The 18,286-nt window shown below is 44.8% G+C and overlaps 2 protein-coding genes across 4 annotated transcripts in view; both read right to left on the bottom strand.

Moving 5' to 3' along the window:
• Window positions 1-2,700: 2,700 nt before the first annotated feature.
• On the bottom strand, window positions 2,701-15,632 carry CHGB (chromogranin B). 3 transcript variants are annotated; one of them, XM_076334953.1, is made up of 6 exons: window positions 15,410-15,632; window positions 14,775-14,904; window positions 9,265-9,308; window positions 7,828-7,921; window positions 4,314-6,091; window positions 2,701-3,118 (listed from the first exon to the last, which is right to left on the bottom strand). In XM_076334953.1, the coding sequence occupies exons 3-6, from the start codon at window positions 9,265-9,267 to the stop codon at window positions 3,035-3,037; spliced, it is 1,959 nt and encodes a 652-aa protein (XP_076191068.1). In that variant the 5' UTR covers window positions 9,268-9,308; window positions 14,775-14,904; window positions 15,410-15,632; the 3' UTR covers window positions 2,701-3,034. The 3 variants fall into 3 exon arrangements, with proteins under 3 accessions (XP_076191068.1, XP_076191067.1, XP_076191066.1); XM_076334952.1 differs by lacking the exons at window positions 14,775-14,904; window positions 15,410-15,632 and adding exons at window positions 12,208-12,280; window positions 13,411-13,477; XM_076334951.1 differs by lacking the exons at window positions 14,775-14,904; window positions 15,410-15,632 and adding an exon at window positions 13,411-13,568.
• Window positions 15,633-17,712: 2,080 nt separating this feature from the next.
• SHLD1 (shieldin complex subunit 1) overlaps window positions 17,713-18,286 on the bottom strand; it is a 97,303-nt gene continuing 96,729 nt past the window's right edge. The window contains exon 11 of the transcript XR_012995049.1: window positions 17,713-18,048. The gene's annotated coding sequence lies outside the window, so the exon portion shown is untranslated. The remainder of the gene's footprint in view (window positions 18,049-18,286) is intronic.

The following is an 18,286-nucleotide window of genomic DNA, read 5'->3' as shown; positions in this document are numbered from 1 at the left end:
GGAACCTGATAATCGCTAGAGAAAGGCAGAACGTCCAAGAACTTTTATCTTCGGAGGTATAAAATGTAACAAATTGGCAGAAGTTAATTTTGGCCAATGATGTGTAGATAAGGAATGGGGAAAGGTAGCGGGTATTAAACCAGAGATGGGTTCCTTAAAGCAGGATTAACATTTAGACCACTGAGTTGGGCAGAAGCCACCCTTTTGACGAGGCAGAGGACTTGGTTTGGACAGGCAACTTCCACCGCTTGGGCTCATTTGCTGTATGAGGGGCCATCGCTGGGATGGAGTCTTGTGTTACAGCACAAGCACTAGTCAGGCCTATCTATTTCAGCCGTGGTTACAAGCAGCTTAGCCCAACTGTGGCTGGCTGCCTTCAAATGATAACTTTTTAAAAAACTCGCCTACAGCTTGAAATGGGCCACTTCCATCAGAAAAGAGCAGTTATTTTGCAGTCTGGAAATGAGTGCGTTGTGTATGTCTGCCCATGTTTGTGTCTCCTGAAGTACTCATCCAAACTTGAAATCTGCACAGTGGGGGTGGCAAATGAGATCCAGGTGCTGTTAACCCCTCAGAGGAACTTCAGCCTTCCTCTAGAGGTTGGCAGTGGCCAAGCTCAACAGCCAACAAATTCTCAAGCCTCAGCTTCTATAATACACTGAGGATGTTTGGCAGGGTCAGGGCCTAGTCTAGTAAAGGTATCGCTGAACTTAAAAAGAGACTCAGGAGCTGTTTTTATTCGTATCTTTAGTCACGGAGCAGAGCATACAACTGCCTTCACTATGCAAATTTGCTGATAATAGGAGCAGATTAGGAGAAATAAGTAGTTACTAAGCTTTCCATTCTTGTGTTTTACTAGAACCACACACATCAAATTTACCATTAACCAGGGATGCATGAGCCAGAAGGGAGACAACACTTTTTCAGAAGCCAAAACCACTATTTCTGCTTCATTTGATTTCCTGGAACAAGGTTATGCATCTTATACATCAATACTCGTTTTAAATTGTACCACCTAGCTTCAATGCCAAAAGCAGGCAATTTGCCTTTAAATAATGCTAATTAATGTAAATTGTATTGGCTGTTTAAAAGAAGATCCAGTGTTACCCATCAAAAAATCCTGAACAGGCAATGCAAATGTGTAGATAAAAATGGAACAGGCAGGAGCAGTCAGAACAGCTACTCGACTCTCAGTGCTTGTGGCATCAGCCCCGCAGAGCAATGCAAGCAGAACGGAGAAAGATGACAGATAAAAGGGCTGTCACGAAGCTCTTGGAAGCCACTGAATGATATTTGGTTTTAAAGTCTTTCAAGGGACATGTTTTTAAGCAAAATATTGCTGACTCGTGAATGTATATTTGCATAAGCTGAGCTTTTAAAAAAAAAAATCATTGCTAAAGTTACATACTTGAACAATTTAGAAAGTTTTCTGTGCTACAACTAAAGCTATTTGCTTCTAGGTATTTACATACTCACAGGCCGCTTTCTCTCATACTAGCTGGGGAGAAAAAGTACCATGGTGCAATACTTACTGTACAGTACTGCAAATTTTTAAAGGGAGAGTCTCAGAATTTGAAGACAGCAAACAAAAAGTATTTCTGCAGCTGAGACACTTTCTAACTTTCCTTACTGTTGCTGGAAAAGTCTGGTGAAACCATGGTCCTACTGAAGTCAAAATTCTGTCAACTTCTTTGAGCCAGGATTCAAGCTTCATATAACTTAACCAAACAAGATGAAACATTTGAGTGGTCTTACCAAAATCCTTAGGCATAGACATGCTCACACAGTTCAAGGATCAGTAGCTCACTGAATATTTTCAGTTCATATTGCCTTAGAGTTAATCAGAGACTGTGTGTTTTAATGAGCAGGTGGATTAAATGGGTTAAGCTGGGATGATAGATACTGCACATTTACTGATAATGTGACAGCTGAATTCTTTGCATAGCACCTCTCTCCTGTGTGTGGTGTTATACAAGCAACTGAAGACACTGTCACAGCAGGAAGTCTGTAAAACAACACATTTGGATACGTTAAATTAAATTGAACGCCAGATATTTGGAGTAATTGAAACTAATTATGGGATCATTTCCTTTACTGCTTCATAGCGTCGTAAGATTACCAAATGGCTCCTTCCACACACCACTCACTCATTCTCCCTAAGACATCGTACAGCTTATTACACAGAGCCCATCCTGCCCCCGGCTCGCTGGCTGCTAAGGAATTCGCCTTGTGCAACATCAGCCCTGCTCCAATGCAGCACAATCCCACCAGGACCTGCTTGCCTGAAGTAGGTGGAAAGAACATGTTGGCAAAGCATGTTCGGTAGGTGATTAAAATATGGGACCACTTAGACTGAACGAGTGGCAAAACCAATTCACTACATAATGCATTGATTCTGAAGCACCACGTGCCTTCCAAATTAACAAGCATCCATTTGGTGTTGCAACCTCTTTGCTTCTTTAATGACTGATTTCCAGAACTAAGTAATTCACAGGACATTTCTGAGTTACTGGAGCAAATTAATCGGGATTCTTTCTCACCTCTGTGCTCTTGCTAACTGGTAAATAAAAGGCACAGATAGGCTCCTTGTAACTTAAAAAAAAAAAAAAATTGGTGAACCACAAGTCAACATTTTGTACATGATCTATCCATCTGATACAGCCGACTTTGAAATAACCCAACCAGTCAAATAAGCAAGGAGAAAGTTTGGTCCAAGATCAATGGTTTTTATTATTTCAAACTCAGACAAATATATTTCTGCAGAACACTAACACAATTATTTTCACAAGCATATTAAAAATATCTGCCTTGCATGAAAGGTTATAATACTAAAATTCATGCTATTCAGATCTCAATAGCATAATAGCAAATTAAAGACATTTTCAGCTGTATAAATCACTACGCTATAGTGGACAGTAAATAGTATTTCCTGGTTTTAGGGCAAACAACAATCCAGTGGCAGTGAATTTACCACAAAATACAGGTATTGTGAGTACAGCTACACCTAGCTTTGAAACGCCAAAGCAGATCATCTTCAGCCTCTCCTGTTGTCATTAAACTTCTCAGCTATTTTCTGCAGCTCCAAATCCATAGCGGCCAAGTTTTCCAGTTCTTTCTCCTGTGAAAACATGAAGAGCGTTTTACACATCAAATAACGTTGGCAAATGTTTTCTTCCATGAAAATGAGAGACAAAGACCATTTCTGAGGCAGACATCTCCTGCTACTTTACCGGTCCCTAGGAAACGTGCTGGGGTGGGGGTTGTTAACAGCAGTGCAGCACATACTTTGGAGATTTGTGCAATTTCCTGCTTTTAACCAAATTAGGGCTGGGGAAAGTATCAAAATACTCATTCTGAGAGCTGGCCCTAATTACAGCTTGATCTTTTTAGCTTTAAAGCACCATTATCTAGTAGTGACCTCCTGCTATCTCACAGCTGCCACCCCCTGCAGCGGGCAGTCACTTCAGCCCAAGTGAAGGTCCCTTAGGAGGCTACAACCTTATGATCACAGTGGTTCAGGCTTATGACACCCAGCAAGCACAGTGTGCAACAAGAGCAACACCTCCACATTACCAGATGCTAGGGGAAAAAAAATGCAGCCAATTCTTGTTTATTATGATGACTTGCTAACGCCGCCTCTATGTAAATTAGTATTAAACCTCCACTGCTCCCAGCTCAGCTTTGTGCAATAGATACAGTGACATACATGAGGAGCATCTAGCTGATGCGTGTAGACTCAGTTTTCCTGGACACCAAAGCAGAACAGGAAGTCCAACAAGAAAAGGGTTCACATACATGGGAACTACATGCATGAATCGGGCTTACAAGTCAAGCCAGGTTCTGCTCTGCAATTACAGCCGGGAAGTCAATGAACAGCTGAATTTCACTCTAAATGTCCAACTTGCTTTTCAGATGTACATTTTAAACAACCCAACAGACCAAGTGGTGCTTGCTAATTACCTCTCTGCTACTGCTGCAATGGGCATCTTTGTTTTATTAGTCTGTAAGACCCTAGAGGGAGAGAGAGGGCCCAAAAAGGAAGAAAATCTCCTTTCTCTTCCTGTCTTGCAGCAGACAGAAGCTAATGAGGATGCAGATTGTCTTTATTTCACAAACTGTGCCCTGGGGGAGTTCCACTGAATTCATTCAAAGAAAGCAGATTTTTAAATCACTGAAGATCTGGCTCTCAATGTGACTTAATCTTGGTTGTGTTTTTCCACGCACAGTTTACCAGCTGCCTTGGGAATGGATTTAGAAATGTGCATGTGAAGTCAGCTTCCCCTAGCTTTTCAGAGAAACACCTGCACACATACCTCCTCTTCTGTCAGAGGCCGCTGGCTCAGACTTCCTCTGTCATTCCTGATTACGTGATGTTTTTTCATGTCTTCTCCAGAATTGTACAACTCTGGGAATTCAGCTGATTTCTTCCTGTAATTCAGAAGTTGTGCGAGTTGATCCATCTTGTTGTATTGCCTTTTCGTATCGTATCTGTTCATTTTGCCAAGATTCCTCTTGTCGGTGCGTCCGTGGTTCAGAGCACTTAGGATTTGCTTTTTTTCCCACCAATCATAGTCATTATATTCAGGGAAAAGGCTCTTCTCGTTCAGGGTGGGCCTGCCTTCCTCTTTGCCCTCCAGAAGCTGCTCTCCTGCACTGTCCCTTTTCTCAAAGTGCTGGCTTTTCCACCACAGCAGTGGGTAGAAAGGGCTGTAGGATGCCATGGTTCTCTTCTCATTCTCTGCAGGGAGATGGCTTCTGTACTCTTCCCTCTCTGCATATCTTCCCTCCTCCATATTCTCCTCTTCATTTTCCATCTGATCACTGCTGTGATGCTTCTTTTCTACTTCCTCCTCCTCCTCCTCACTGTTGCCAGGGTAGCTCTGCTGCTCTACACTGTCCTCAGTGCTGTAGTGTCTTCTGGCCTGCCCTTTGTGCTCTCGAGCGTACACTTTCTGTGACTCTTCATCTTCATTGTCCCACAAGCGGTATCTCCCTCCAGCACGATGCTGCTTCTCCTTGCTGCCACCACTGAGATACCTGTCCAGCTCTTCCTCACTTTCATCTCCAAGATACGTCCTTCCCTCAGAATGGTGCCTCCTTGCCTCATGTGATCCATCATGGTGTCTCCTATCCTCGCGCCATTTCTCATTACTTTCTTCACTGTGGCGATGCCTCTTGTTTTCTTCTTCACTGCTCTCTTCACTCTGCTGCCACCCTTCTCTGTACTCCTCACTTCCCTGGTCTGCACGCCTCTTCTCCTCCACCTCTTCAGACCCATGCCTCCCATGATAACCACTCTTCTCCTCACGCTGCTGCTCAGACTCTTCATGATGTTTCTGATGGTGATTCCTTTTGTCCCAGAGATGGGCCTCCTCTGTGTTTGATTCCACAGCTAGTTCCTCTTTCTCACCACCACGGCCCCTCTTCTCTTCAGAGGAGTCACCCATTCTATGCTTCTCATGGTAACGTTTGGTTTTATAGGGTTGCTTTTCCTCCTCTGTTTCTTCACTCTCATCAGATTCTTCATGCTCTTGCTGATGGGAGAAATCACGTTCCTTAGACTCATGGTGGTATTTTTCACTTCTTTCTTCCTCTGCCTCTTCCTCTTCACCTTCATGAATTCTTTTGTAAGGGCTCTGCATTCCCTCCTCTGAATGCCAGTGGCCCATGGGGCGCTGATCATTCCCATCATGGAACTCCTCTGTGCTCGTGCCTCCAGAGTGGGACTTCTTGTTGAGAACAGCATGCTCTATCTCTTCGTCATGACGCTTGCTCTCTTTGCTTTCTTCTTCACTGTGGTAGCTCTTCTCCTCCTCTCTTCTAATTTCCTGATAGTGTTTCTTTTCCTCTGTATGAAGTCTCTCTTCTTGAATAGGTGTGTGGTGTCCATCCTCCTCTTCCTTGCTTTTACCTTCCTCATGAGCAAGTTTCTCCTCATCACTTCCTTCCATGTAGTTTTTAGATTCCTCTTCTGCCTGACTTTGTTCTTTCTTCACACTCCCAGTATGATGTTTTTCAATCTCTGCTGGGTCTTTCAAATGCCTCACTTCAAGTTGTTTGTTTTCGCTTCTCTCTCTGTCATTTCTACCACCTACAGTAACAAAAGCAGCATAATGAAGTAATTCAACTCTCTACTGAAGCATTACTTCAGTTTAAATAGATAACTGGCTTCCCACAGTGGCAAGAAGATTTGGACAGAATTAATTTTTTGGTTCTGCTTTTTAAATTAGTGATTTTCTAATATTTTATATGTTTGCCTGGAAAAGCATTAATTAATTTTCATTTAATTAGGCATTTTTAAAGTTCCACTGAAATTTCCAGAATAATTTTTCTACTTTGGCTTTTTTCTTTCTTTGTGATCACATTTTTAGTATTGAATTACATTAACTCTCATTCCCATTAAAAATCAATGGGATCTGGAGTTGTGTTCAGTTCTTTGAATGTCAGGTCTTACCCATCACATATGCTTATTCACAGAAAAGACAACCATCTTTTCAAGCTACTCGAAAATATCTGGGGCTTTTAGCAAATTTTAGAAGTTCTAAATTGACTCAAAAAAAAAGAAAGAAAGAAATCTGTTACTTTGCAATAGTTATGTTTAATCAAATCATGCTCCTTCCACTATTTCCAAAATGCTAAATGAAAATCTGACTCAGACCACAATGGTAATAGTATATTTCTATGAAGATGTTTCTGCTTCACTTGAGTCTGAGTAACATCAGAAGTAGATCACAAATCCTAAAAGCTTTCAGACAATAGCTGCACAGATTTAAAACCAGCTCATTATTTCTGAAAAGCTTCTCATTATCTGATATTCTTGGAGGAGACCTGTCTAACGGCAAAAATATGGTCCTTACCCTCCCTTTCCAGTGTTTTTTCATTTTCTAAAACATGGCAAATGAACAGGTTTCTTTCTGAAACTAGCAATGTCATAAGCAAAGCTTGATGCCTGATGGCATTCAGCATCTCATAGAAATTTGGGGCTGAGTTAGATACAAATACATGTATTCCCAAAGCCCCCAAACCACCCTCTTCTGATGACTGTATTAGGGCCATGCATTATTCCCTCTATAAACAAGCAGGAGACAGATGGGTTTCTTTATTGCTTCTTGCTGGCAGATAAGTTCAAGAGCCTTTTTATTGTTCTGTAATCAAATAAATATAACTGGGCAGAAAAGAAAGATGTGCGTTCTGCAGTTTGGCACAGTGTCAAACTTAACCACACTTCACTACAGACAGTAATGAAGCGTGCAAACAGGCTTACACCTTGACATCGAGGCAGCTAAGCACCATGCTGTAGGAATGAGCTCATCTGAAATGAGCACTCCCACAGGGAGCTTTCAGCACACGACTCCACACCTCCAGAAACAGTACCACAAACTTAATCGTTTCTGGGCTGAGCAAAAGACTCCCCTCTCCTGAGCTGGGCATGGATTCAGATGCCACCAGGCGCAGGAGCCTTGCTGATTTAAGTGGTGGTTATTTGAAGCCAGTTCCTACCCTCTGGGATGCGTTCAGCATGTGACCCAAACCTGGTCACATTTGTTGACCCCTCAGGCTACCTAAAGAGCTTGTCTAGTTCCCTCAGACTCTTCAGGTGGATTAAGTAGAGAGCCACACGTGTTAGCCAAGAATCCCTGACAGTTATCAGGTCAGGCTGTTTGCTCTTTGAGCAAGACAGACTAAACGGAAGGAAATCAGAATTTTGACACTGAAATTTGGAGGCACCAGTTTCACACGAGCTGAAGTAACAGTTCACCAGCTCCAACACAAGAGAGGATCCATCTACCAAATTCCTTTCACAAGTTCAGATAATGTTGTACTTACTCTTCTTCAGGATTTCTTTGCATTCAGGATTAATTGGTGGTGCATTTGGCTTAGATAGAGCGTTGGACAAAACTTCCACTATGCACTGTGTTACCTAGAAGAAACAAAATAGGAGAAGAAATTCTCATGGCAAAAATGGAAATCCTACTTCTGACCCAGTTAGTGAGGAAAGCTAGTTTAGGATTAGAATTCAGGCTAGTATTTATGAGTTTTGAGCAATCCCCAGCTCTACTGCAACTTCCTGTGCATTTGGGCAACAAGTGCTTTGCTCCTCACTCCCATACCAGTAAGAGGAGGATAGTCATTAGTTCTTTTTATCTCTCCTTTTGTTTGCATAGGTAACAGGCTCCTTTTGTATGTTTTTAAATATTAAATAGCGTATTCAGTACAAAGGAGAGTCAAACAACATGTGGTAACAGCACCCTACAAAAAAATAACCAACACAACACACATTCAAAAGATGAGGATCATCCTGCAGGATCTGTCCAAATGAGGATGCTGCAAAGGTATTACCAGAAGTATTGCCTGGATTGCCAACAAATCAAAAAAGCCTTTATAGCCTCTGTAAATGACATGCTCCACATTTTTTCATGTGTGTGTGTGCTGTAAGCCCTGCTTCTTTTAGCGCTTAACATTCAACTGGATAGTCTTCTGGAAGCAGAGGAAATTGATTGATTTAGGAAAGTCACACAATCTCCTCTAATCCTAAGCGCTACCAAAGTAGCTCTTCTATACAAATTCACGCAAAATTATTTTCAAGTGTTGAAGTTGTTTGTTGTGATTGAGCGCCCAGATCATCAGGGGTACGAGAGTCTCAGGCTGCCAATCTGGGTGGCTGGATGGGAGGAGACAATAAAACATTTATATAGCCATTTTGTCTTTTAACTGTTTTCAGTTATTACCAGGAGTTTACTAATCTACATGATCACACTACCAACCACTGGAGAGGGCCTGATGTCAGGTTACAGGGCCTGATGTCAGGTTACAGGTGCTGAGAGCAGCTAATGGCATTTATTTAATCAAACAGGTTAAGAATCTCTTTCCAAAGCAGATGGGAGGACTGCATTAGAAAGTCCATTACATAGTTGGCAACTGTAGATATTTCATCTTTCTCCGAAGTTGCCATCTCACTTTTTACAGTCCAGTAACATGTACTATCAAATAATATTTCATATCATTTTTCAGGCAGCTGTACAACATAGAGTTTCAAAAGTACCACAGTGACACAAGAAGCCAGCTTCCATTTTCATCAAATGCACTGAAGTGCATGCAGGCATCTTCTGACAGCCACAGGGACTCTGAGTTCCACATCACCAATGATCTCTTAAGAGTTTACGCTTAGGGGAAAAAAAGCATTACCCTGACAGTTTAAAGACAAAACATGGAGAGCATGTGACCGATGTTTTCTGAAATGCACTTTGACATACAGCTACTCACCATTTCTTCAATATGGTCTTTTTCCACTGGAACTGCACTGACACCTAGAATAAAAACAAATTATTACAGACTCATTAGTCCTAGCAACAAGCATCACTGACAGGAGTCCTCAGTCAAATTGGTCTGAGGCTGCTTGAGTTTTGGGTTGGCAGGTCAGTAAACCAGACACATTTTGCATTACATCTTTTCTTATTCAGGATGGAAAAGCAATGTAAAGTTTGCAGCCTAGCATGAGAGAAGAGGCATGTTGACATTTCTAGCACAAAAAGAATATACACTAAAAAATAGAAAGCAACGTTTAAATTCCAAGACCGAAGCTTTTACTGCAAGTCAGGTCTTCATGTAGTTCTACCTGTTTGGTGGTAAAAAAAACAGGAAACAAGCAAGGCGTGTTTGCACCCCAAGAACCTTTTGGCTTCTGCAAGGGGCTCTGGGTGCCCCACCACCACCTCCCCAATAGAAGACCATTCTTCAAGGCTTTAAACCAACTACTGTCCCTGGAGAAATCCTGTCTCGCTTGGATAGGAGGTGGCTCCTGAAGGGAAGGACAGAGCCAGAAGGAAGAGGCAAATTTCCATTCACTGAGTGGTCCATTATCACCCCAAGAAATGAGCAAAAGAATCAGATCCCAGTGGAAAACACTACCCCAGAAGGAAGCAGCACAACCCGTCTCTCTCTCTCTGTCCTGAGGACATGTGGGGTAATTAACACCTCCTTGCACTAGTTCTACTGTACCTGGTCCAAGGTATTGGCTTTTGGAAAGAAGCTGTTGCAAATGAAACCTCCATGCTGCTTTATTTTGCCATCACTGCTGTGATATGTCTCCAGTTGGTTAATGAGCTTGGCTGCTGTGCATTATTAATAAACCATGCCAATTCTTATCCACCTTGAGATTTGCAGAAGTGAAGTTAAGCAAGTCTGCCAGCCACACATGAGTACGTAGAAGCAAAGCTTATTGTATCATGGCTTCAGAGACTTAACGCATGGTATATAATCACAGTACACAAACGTACAGCTTGGGGTGCAGTTCTGAATTTCTTACACAAGTCAGGACAGTATCACCCTCTCTGCAATACTGCTTGGTTGGGACAGTGAGAGATCTTCTGTAATAGATGAACATAAAGCAGATTATGGAGACGAAGGGGGTCAGTTTACCTTGCAGTGTCAGGAAAACTAACACTGCCCCAAGGAAGTTTCCTGCAAAGCAGACAGGAGCACATAGCCTTGTGCTACTGAAAGCAGCAAAACCTTTCTTCTTTTCTGTGTCTGCAGAGGAAGCCGACATCCCCTTGAGCACTGACTCTGTGTGTAATAACTGAGCACAGTACAGTAATAACTCTCTTGATATTTCTACCGTCCTCTATTTTTGCTCCTCCAAACACATATGTAGGAATGTGTTTCTTCAGCCCCCGTCTCCTCTCTGCGTATACAACTACGATCAGAGAAGGGAACCCACACAAGGATAGCACAGAGGAGATTCTGCTGAAATAGCACTACATCCCTACCCCATCATTTCCCCAGAATACCAGGTGGTGTATGGGGGAGATGGTGCTATACAGAGCCAACCCTCTCCCCCATCTTTTGCGTTCAGTGCTGACTGAGCCAGGCTTTAGGTTACTTTATTTACTAACCTAGTATGCAAATAACTACCACACTGCACAGTGCTGACGCCGCTGCAGTCTAACCTGCCTGCATCCTCCATCTGAGTACGGAGGATAAGGATGTATGTACATCGCACACATCGCACCTGCACGCAGGTGCAGGAGACTGGCAGCAAAGTCCCTTCTACTAAAAAAAGTGTTAACCACTAAAAGAACATTCTCCCAGTCCCACAGGGGTTGGAGATACTGCTCTTATGGCACGAGCTGCTCACAGTCACCACTTACATGTAAGCAGAGAGGATGACCCGCTTCATTGCCTCTTCTTGAAGAGGCTCCTCTGGTCCTCCAGCCCATGAGAAATCATGACACGCACAAGGGCAAACATCTGATTTTGTCCTTTTAGTGATGCTTGCCACAGCACATCTCCTGTGAGTTACACCCAGTTGATGTGATAAAGCATGGAACAGACAAACTTCTGAACATCTTTTGCTATTAGAGATGCCAACTTCGGGCTGTCTCTTGAGCACTATGTCAGTGGTGTGGAAATACAAAGTCAGGTTTTGCCTTTGCCCTGTCATTCTAAAGCTCCTGTCTCTCCAAGGAGATTTACAGATAGATTAATGACCATTAAGCAAGTGCTTGGTTAATGATGAAAGCTGACATGCACAGACAAAGAGGAAGCATTAGGCTATCATAAAAATGTTTGGAAGAAGCACGTCATATTAATCTGCCCAGAGGAACAAAATGAGTATCCAATCCATCCCAGAGCCCGAAATAATGTATTGAGGCAGCTGCTCTGCCAGAGCTGATATAGGAAGCCCGTGGGAAACCAGCATGCCCCACTTTACATCGGTGCTGGCAGCGCTAGCCCGTGCCAGCTGCAAGAGCTCCCTCAGGGCCACCTGCCAGCTGGAGATTGCTGGCCAACACCTCTGCCTTCCTCTCCACTTGTGCTCAGGAAGGGTGAAGCCATCACCACAACACCGCCGGGTGGCAGGGCACCCACCCACTGGGCTTGCAGGGACACAGCAGACGGTACAACTGCAGGGTTTCACAGCAGAAACAAAATCAGAGCACACACCAAGATGGAAATCCTTCCCCTGCCCATGCAGAAAACCAGACCACAGACCCACAAAGTGAAGCAAAACCCTGGGTCCGCTTTCCCCTCCTGAACCAAATCTACCCAGGCAGTTACGATCAGATTATTCGATTTTGCAGAAGTGCTGAGAGCTGATGAAGATCACAAAAAAGGATGAGAAATGCATGACAAATTCACGCAGCTTTTGCTTGCATCTCCAAGATTGGGACAGATCTTTAGGTGGCTCCCTGATGAAATACTCACATGGCTTCGTTTCATTAATGCCGATGACTCAGTGCAGTGCCATTGCTCATCAAAATGTCAGCAAAAACCCTTCCTAGGAAAGATCACGGAAACTTTGGCATATTGATTTGCAGAAGGAGCACTAGAAAGTTCTTGAAGTTAGTTTTTCACTGATTCCCAGCCCCAAACTAACTCCTCAGTTCATTGATTCTGGCTGACATTTGAAAGCAAGATAGCCAAAAAGGATGTAAAGAGGTACCTGACCTGTTTGATGGCATAAACAAGAAAAAAATATTTGGTAAGAAATCCGCATGGGATCTGTGGAGTAAGTCTGGTGAGCTTCTCTGGGTTGGGGTCTCTCCCCCCATCTTCCACCCTCCCCTTTGATTACAGTAAAGGCACTTGAAGGTAGTCAACTTCATTAGAGTTTTTGTTCAAGTCCCAGAAGCGTTTCCATGTGGAGACCTCCAATATACCTAAAGCTGAATTACTTAACTCAGAATGACACCAATTCTTTCAGGAAATGATATAGTATGCATAAAAAGCTATAAAGCCAAGCGACCACCTCATCCTATTGCGTTTAATCTTCATTTCACAGTGTGGTTTTAATATTTAATGCCGCATGCCAAAAAAGATTTGTGTTAGTTAAAGCTGCAAACCTGCTACTTTACAGTCATCCCCCAGTATCAAGAACTAGCTGGCAAAAATCTAGCAGCACCGCTCAAATAAAATTATACCGAGAAGTCTTTGTGGAAAGAAACTGTACTGGGGGAGAAAAATAAAACTAGCCCTCGCACAGCATGAGGAAAAGGCCAGCTGTCCTTTGCCCGGCAGCGGCGAGCAGAGGGGTGGCGGCTGCCGGGGCACAGCTCCGGGCAGCCCGGCGGGCTCCCCGCCGCGGCGCTGGCGCCTTCCTCAAGCCCCGGCCCTACCTCACCCTCCCTCTCACCAGGCCGGCCGGAGGGGCGACCCGGGGTGACGCAGGGCGGGCCGGGCATGACGTCATACACTCACCGGTGGCGTCACCCCTCCGGCAGCGGGGCGCTCCACCGCTCTTCAGAGGCAAACCCCCCCATCCCCCGCAAACCACCCCGCGCCCAGTGGGCTTTTCACTCGCCTCTCCCTCACGGCGAGGGCGGGCTTCGCCGGAACCGCCGCTGAGGGAGCTCAACGGTCGCCCTCCCCTCGTGGGGGGGCCGCGCCCGCGCCCTCGCTCCCGCTCACCTGCCAGGGCGGCGGCCCCCAGGAGGCCGAGCAGCGCCAGCGGCCCCATGCTCGGCTCGGCTCGGCTCGGCTCGGCTCGCCGCTATTTAAAAGGGGGAGCGGGGGCGGAGGAGACGGGCGGGGAGCCCCGCCGGGAGCCTGCGTCACTCCGAGCCCCCGGGGGCGGCGCCGCCGCCACCGCCCCCACCTTGTCCTCTCCCCCACAGCGGCGCTGCCCACAGCCGCGGGACCCCCCCTGCCCGCGCCGCCCCGCGTCTGTCCCCTCCCCATCCCACCTCCCTCGCCCTCTCGCCTCCCCTCCATCCCGGCCCCCGCGGCTCGCCAGCACGGGGGAAGTTTCTCCCAGGCTGGGAAAGCCGAGCTCGTTTTCCCTTCCTTTGCAAATACCACATCTCTTCCTCCTGCCCGCCCTCGCCTAATATTCCTAATACCGCTTTACATCCCTCTGCCCCGCCATCCCCTCAGAAAAGGAGAAAAGCGGGGTTTCCCTGCTGCTTTCTCCAGCTCAGAGGATGCAGTATGATCCTCGGGTCTTTCCCACCGTCAGAGGATGCTGAGCCTCTACCTACAGGGAGGAGATGCGGTAATCCTTCCCTCTGGAACAGCTTTCACAAGAAATAACCGCTGCGTTTCCACATCCATTTCCGATCAAAGCCTTTCCAGGTGCTGTGGCAGCCTTTTTTTCCTGCAAGGTTTCTGTCCCTTCCACTCAAATCATTGCCCTTCCCTGCACACGGCAAACCCAGAACCAGAGAACAACTGGAAAGCAATCCCCGTATTTAGGGCATCTGGTGAGTGAATGACACACAGTGCTCCTCAAGAGTTTTATCACAGAAATCACTGCTCTTAGCATCCATCTCCACAGGCAAACCTCTTATTTACTGTGATGATGCTCTGGGGAGCCAGAGCAAACCCACAGAGATCAAGTTTTACATAATTTTCTTAAACAGCCCCCACTGTCCCGATTAGTCCGTAATGGACTGGAAAGCACAAATGACAAGCTATGATGAGCTCTCCACAAAGCAAGCCTGAGCACTCCCCCCAGTTCCCTTCAAAGCCAGGCAAAGACATTGTAAGACCAGGACTTGTTTTGCTTTTCCTTTCATTAACTCCTAGAGGGCCATCTCCAAATTATGTGTACTTTTCAGTTCTTCTTTTTTGTTTGTTCTCAGTGCTAAGCAGGTGGCCCTTTAATTGCCGGTGTTCATGGAGGACAATGGATCTGTACATCAAAATGGCAGTTATCTCTATTATCATTCTGTGTACTATTATATTGTGTATTAACAATGCCAGGCTGCTATAACCATATATCCCTTAAACATATAAAACAGGACACAAGGACACAACACTCCAGCGAAACTCACGTGCAGCTTCATCTGTGCGTAAAGGAAGCCAGGAACTTCAGCTCCATTTGAAGCTTGTTTCAGAAGACAGCCTTTAACTCCAGGAGGCAAAGCCAGATACCTCGTTCACCTTGCATTCAGATTACAGTTTCTGCAAAATAACAGAACACAGTTACCTGGCCACCGTGAAAAGCAAATCAACACTGCAACATCTTCTCTGCTTCCTCAACCTCCCCCTCCTACATGCCATTCCTCTACTGCCCATACAAGCCCCATCTCCACAGGCAGATGCTTCTTTGGAAATCACTAGTCTTGACTGTGGGAAGTCGAGAGCCCAACTCAAAAGACTATGAAGAATTTCACGGGCTCCAAGGCCCCCATGTCCTCCCCCATCAGTGTGAGGATTCAGCCTGGCCTCAACCTCCTCAGCTGCTCACGAGAAAGAATTTTAGGTGAAACATTTGCTGTTTAAGTGTCCTCTGCTTCCCCAGGCATATAAATAGCACTCTCTGGTTATCCTTGTGTAACTGCTCTACTCCAGCATTGGTTGGCTATACTTATCTTGGACATGACAGTCAAAAGGGGCAAGTGATACAAAGAAGCTGAATAAAAATAGCCAGCTATTTTACCATCTATGAGGTATTTGTACTAAGTACCTGTATCACACAAGTCCTGTTGATAGTCGGTACAACCACCACTACAGAAGCCTTCTTGCTGCAGAAGAGACAGCTGAGATTAAGCAGACCTGCACCCCTGCCTCACATGGCTTCTAATCCATCCCTTGCACTGCAGCAGCAATCACTGGGGCTTCATGGCTGTTTTCTCTGTGCTGGTTGTTTTATTTGTATTTGACTTGTAGGATTTCTCTGAAATGCTCCCTCACCTCAGCATTGTGTGGGCTGATCCCGAAGAATCCAGAAGTCCTGTATTTGCTGTTGATAAGAGAAGATGTTAAAGCACTGCCGGGGCATGTTTTGCCATCAGTTATATCAGGAGACTGGGAGCACATGTTAACGCCTTCAGATTTGATCAGAATCGAGGTTACAAAGATTTGCAAGTTTTGCAGGAGGTCACCCAAGAGGTCTGTGACAGGAGCACGGGCAGAATTGGATGGAGTATATCTAATTTCATCGTCAGCATCCAAGGGTAGGATTTCAAAACATGATCCCACAGACTTTTCTGCCAATGCTGGAAAACCAGACAGAGAGAATCCAAGCACCTTGCCCACAGTTACATTAAGTCAGCCTGTATCTTCAAAACAATGTTGCTTCACATGGACTTTTACAGCCAGGTATCAGCTGGCATGAGCTTCCCCTCAGATTAGGAAAGAGATGTGACTGCATGAAGTCAGGATTACAGCAGGTGGTGGCATATTTCACTCGATCGGTTGTGAGTGGCACACCCCAACCTCCCTTCTCAGATGTGTCAGAACTTCGACTGCAGTGATATACACACCTCACAATGTTGTGACAATCTATCGCCCTATGAATAAACAGTATTTATCCTGCTGGATTCTCTCAAAAACAAACGCTTTAAAAAAAAAATACACATTTGGCTCATCCTAGAAGGTAGAACTTCAAAGGATGACAAGCGAGTTTCTGTGTCTGAGCTCCTTCTAAATGGAGAGGAGACTGCTCGGGGAATATGAGGATTGCTCTTCTCTAATTAGATGTGCTAGTGGGATTATCTTCATTCTTGGATGCCAACTAGTTTTCATGGAATAAAAATCCTGCAGCCTATCTCATGAACAAACTCAGGTCTTTCATTCAGAAGGTGCTAAGGGGATGGATCTGGAGAAAAACACCAATCAAATCTGAAAAGCCAGCACCTCAAGGGACATCATCTCTCTAGCTTCACTAATGGCAGCAAAAATCCTTTCAGAGGTCTACACATATGCAGTGCCGGTTGCACCATAATGGATACTGGAGTTGTACAGATGCTTAGGCTTTGCTGCCGTTATACATTACCATATATACATTTACCCATAGCTCACTAATACCAACTGTTACAGTGGCTTAGAGCTGGTGCAACACGTATTTGAACCATGCCCCAGGAATTCAATTATCATCTTAGTAGCTCTACAGTGAGGCAGGATTAGGTGCCTGGCTTATCTCCCTGTTCGTATGGTAATGGACTTCAGAGGAGTTAAAATCCATCAGACACATACACTGGAGAGGGAACAGGCCAGTGCTCAGCTGGATCTCGTCTGTGCTGCATCCAGACAGGGGGCCTGGCAAAGCAGAAAGGACAACCCTTCAGGGGTGCATATGCCTGTATACACCCAAAATCTTTGCATGCCTCCAGTCAAAGCCTCTGTGAGAGGTGGCAGCCAGGACCACACTCAGACCTCCCCCTTCTTATTGAGCAAAGACTATTTATCCTGTACCAGGCACCTGCAGTGATGCTGATGAATGGAGCTTGCTTGACGAGCTATGGGAGGATCTGACAAACAACAGGGACTGAGGTATCAGGAACAGTGGCTGCTTGAGCTGAATCCATGGGAGATGAAACGATACTGCTATTAGACAAGGCAAGACGCTTCTAAGCACACCCTGCAGCAGCCTGTGCTTGGGTGGACTGGGCTGGTCCGGTTTGATACTTGTAATGGGTGGTCAGTTTGCACATTTCGGTTTAGCCTCTCTGTCATCCGAAACCCAACAGTGATAAAAAATGCACCCTCATAGAAGAACTGAGTCCACAGGATACAAATCACCTGAATGTACCGAGATATAAAACCACCTAATTCTGTATTTACACAATAACCAGCTTCCAATTTAAATCTAAAATGCACATCTTTTGCCTCCACTGAAATATTTTTGGGTCATTTTTCCCCTGAAAGTTAAACACGCCTGTCAGTGCCTGTAGCCTTAGCACATGGTATCAATGAACTGCCCAGCAAACTGAGCTCCAGTTGAGAGACAGAGGAGCTGTGAAGAGACCCTGTGTGGTACAGATGTGTAATTTCTGTACCGTAGGCAACTATCTTTTTTTCCTTTCTATATTTATATAGTACCTCACACAGTGGAGTTTTGTTCATGCTATGTGCTCTTAGGCAGTACAGAAACAACTGCTAGAAACCGACTGCTAGTCTTTAGTCTCAAAGACTTTCTTCAAAGAATATCTAAAGAATCTACAGGATATTTCTGCTTCAGAACCAAGAGAACCTTAAAAGTTCAGGTAGACTCTTCTTGAGTTGTCTTTCTCGGTCTTCTTTAAAAGAAGAAGATTTTGCTCACTTGTAACCCTCTTCTCTTCCATGCAGGATCCTTCTAGCTCCAGCTCTTCTGTGATATATCTGTACCACAGAAATAAGATCAAATGTTATATGGCCAAACTGAAAAGAGGTTTAAAATATGCCTATAAGACATGTAATAATTGTTAAGGGATATTAAAAATATATGCACACTCTGCTATGGTCTTCTGGAAAAAGCCCTATGCCAGCTGATAGAAATCTTCAGGGCCTCTGGATACACTCACAGGCTACAGAAGCTGTAAAGATATCACCAGAATGAAAAAAAACACAAAACCAAGCC

The sequence above is a fragment of the Aptenodytes patagonicus genome, chromosome 3 (assembly GCF_965638725.1).
Source record: "Aptenodytes patagonicus chromosome 3, bAptPat1.pri.cur, whole genome shotgun sequence".
Lineage (NCBI taxonomy): Eukaryota > Metazoa > Chordata > Aves > Sphenisciformes > Spheniscidae > Aptenodytes > Aptenodytes patagonicus.
Note: the sequence above shows the minus strand (reverse complement) of the source record. Positions and strands in the feature narration are given on the sequence as shown.

Bases quoted from the DNA above. Each gene is read 5' to 3' on its own strand.
- CHGB (XM_076334951.1), bottom strand. From the start codon at position 13,459: ATGGGGCCGCTGGCGCTGCTCGGCCTCCTGGGGGCCGCCGCCCTGGCA. The intron at 6,092-7,827 runs GTAAGTACAACA...TTGTTACTGTAG, and splicing joins CAAAGAAATCCTGAAGAAGA to GTGGTAGAAATGACAGAGAG. The intron at 3,119-4,313 runs GTATGTGTGCAG...ATGTTTTCACAG, and splicing joins GGCCTCTGACAGAAGAGGAG to GAGAAAGAACTGGAAAACTT.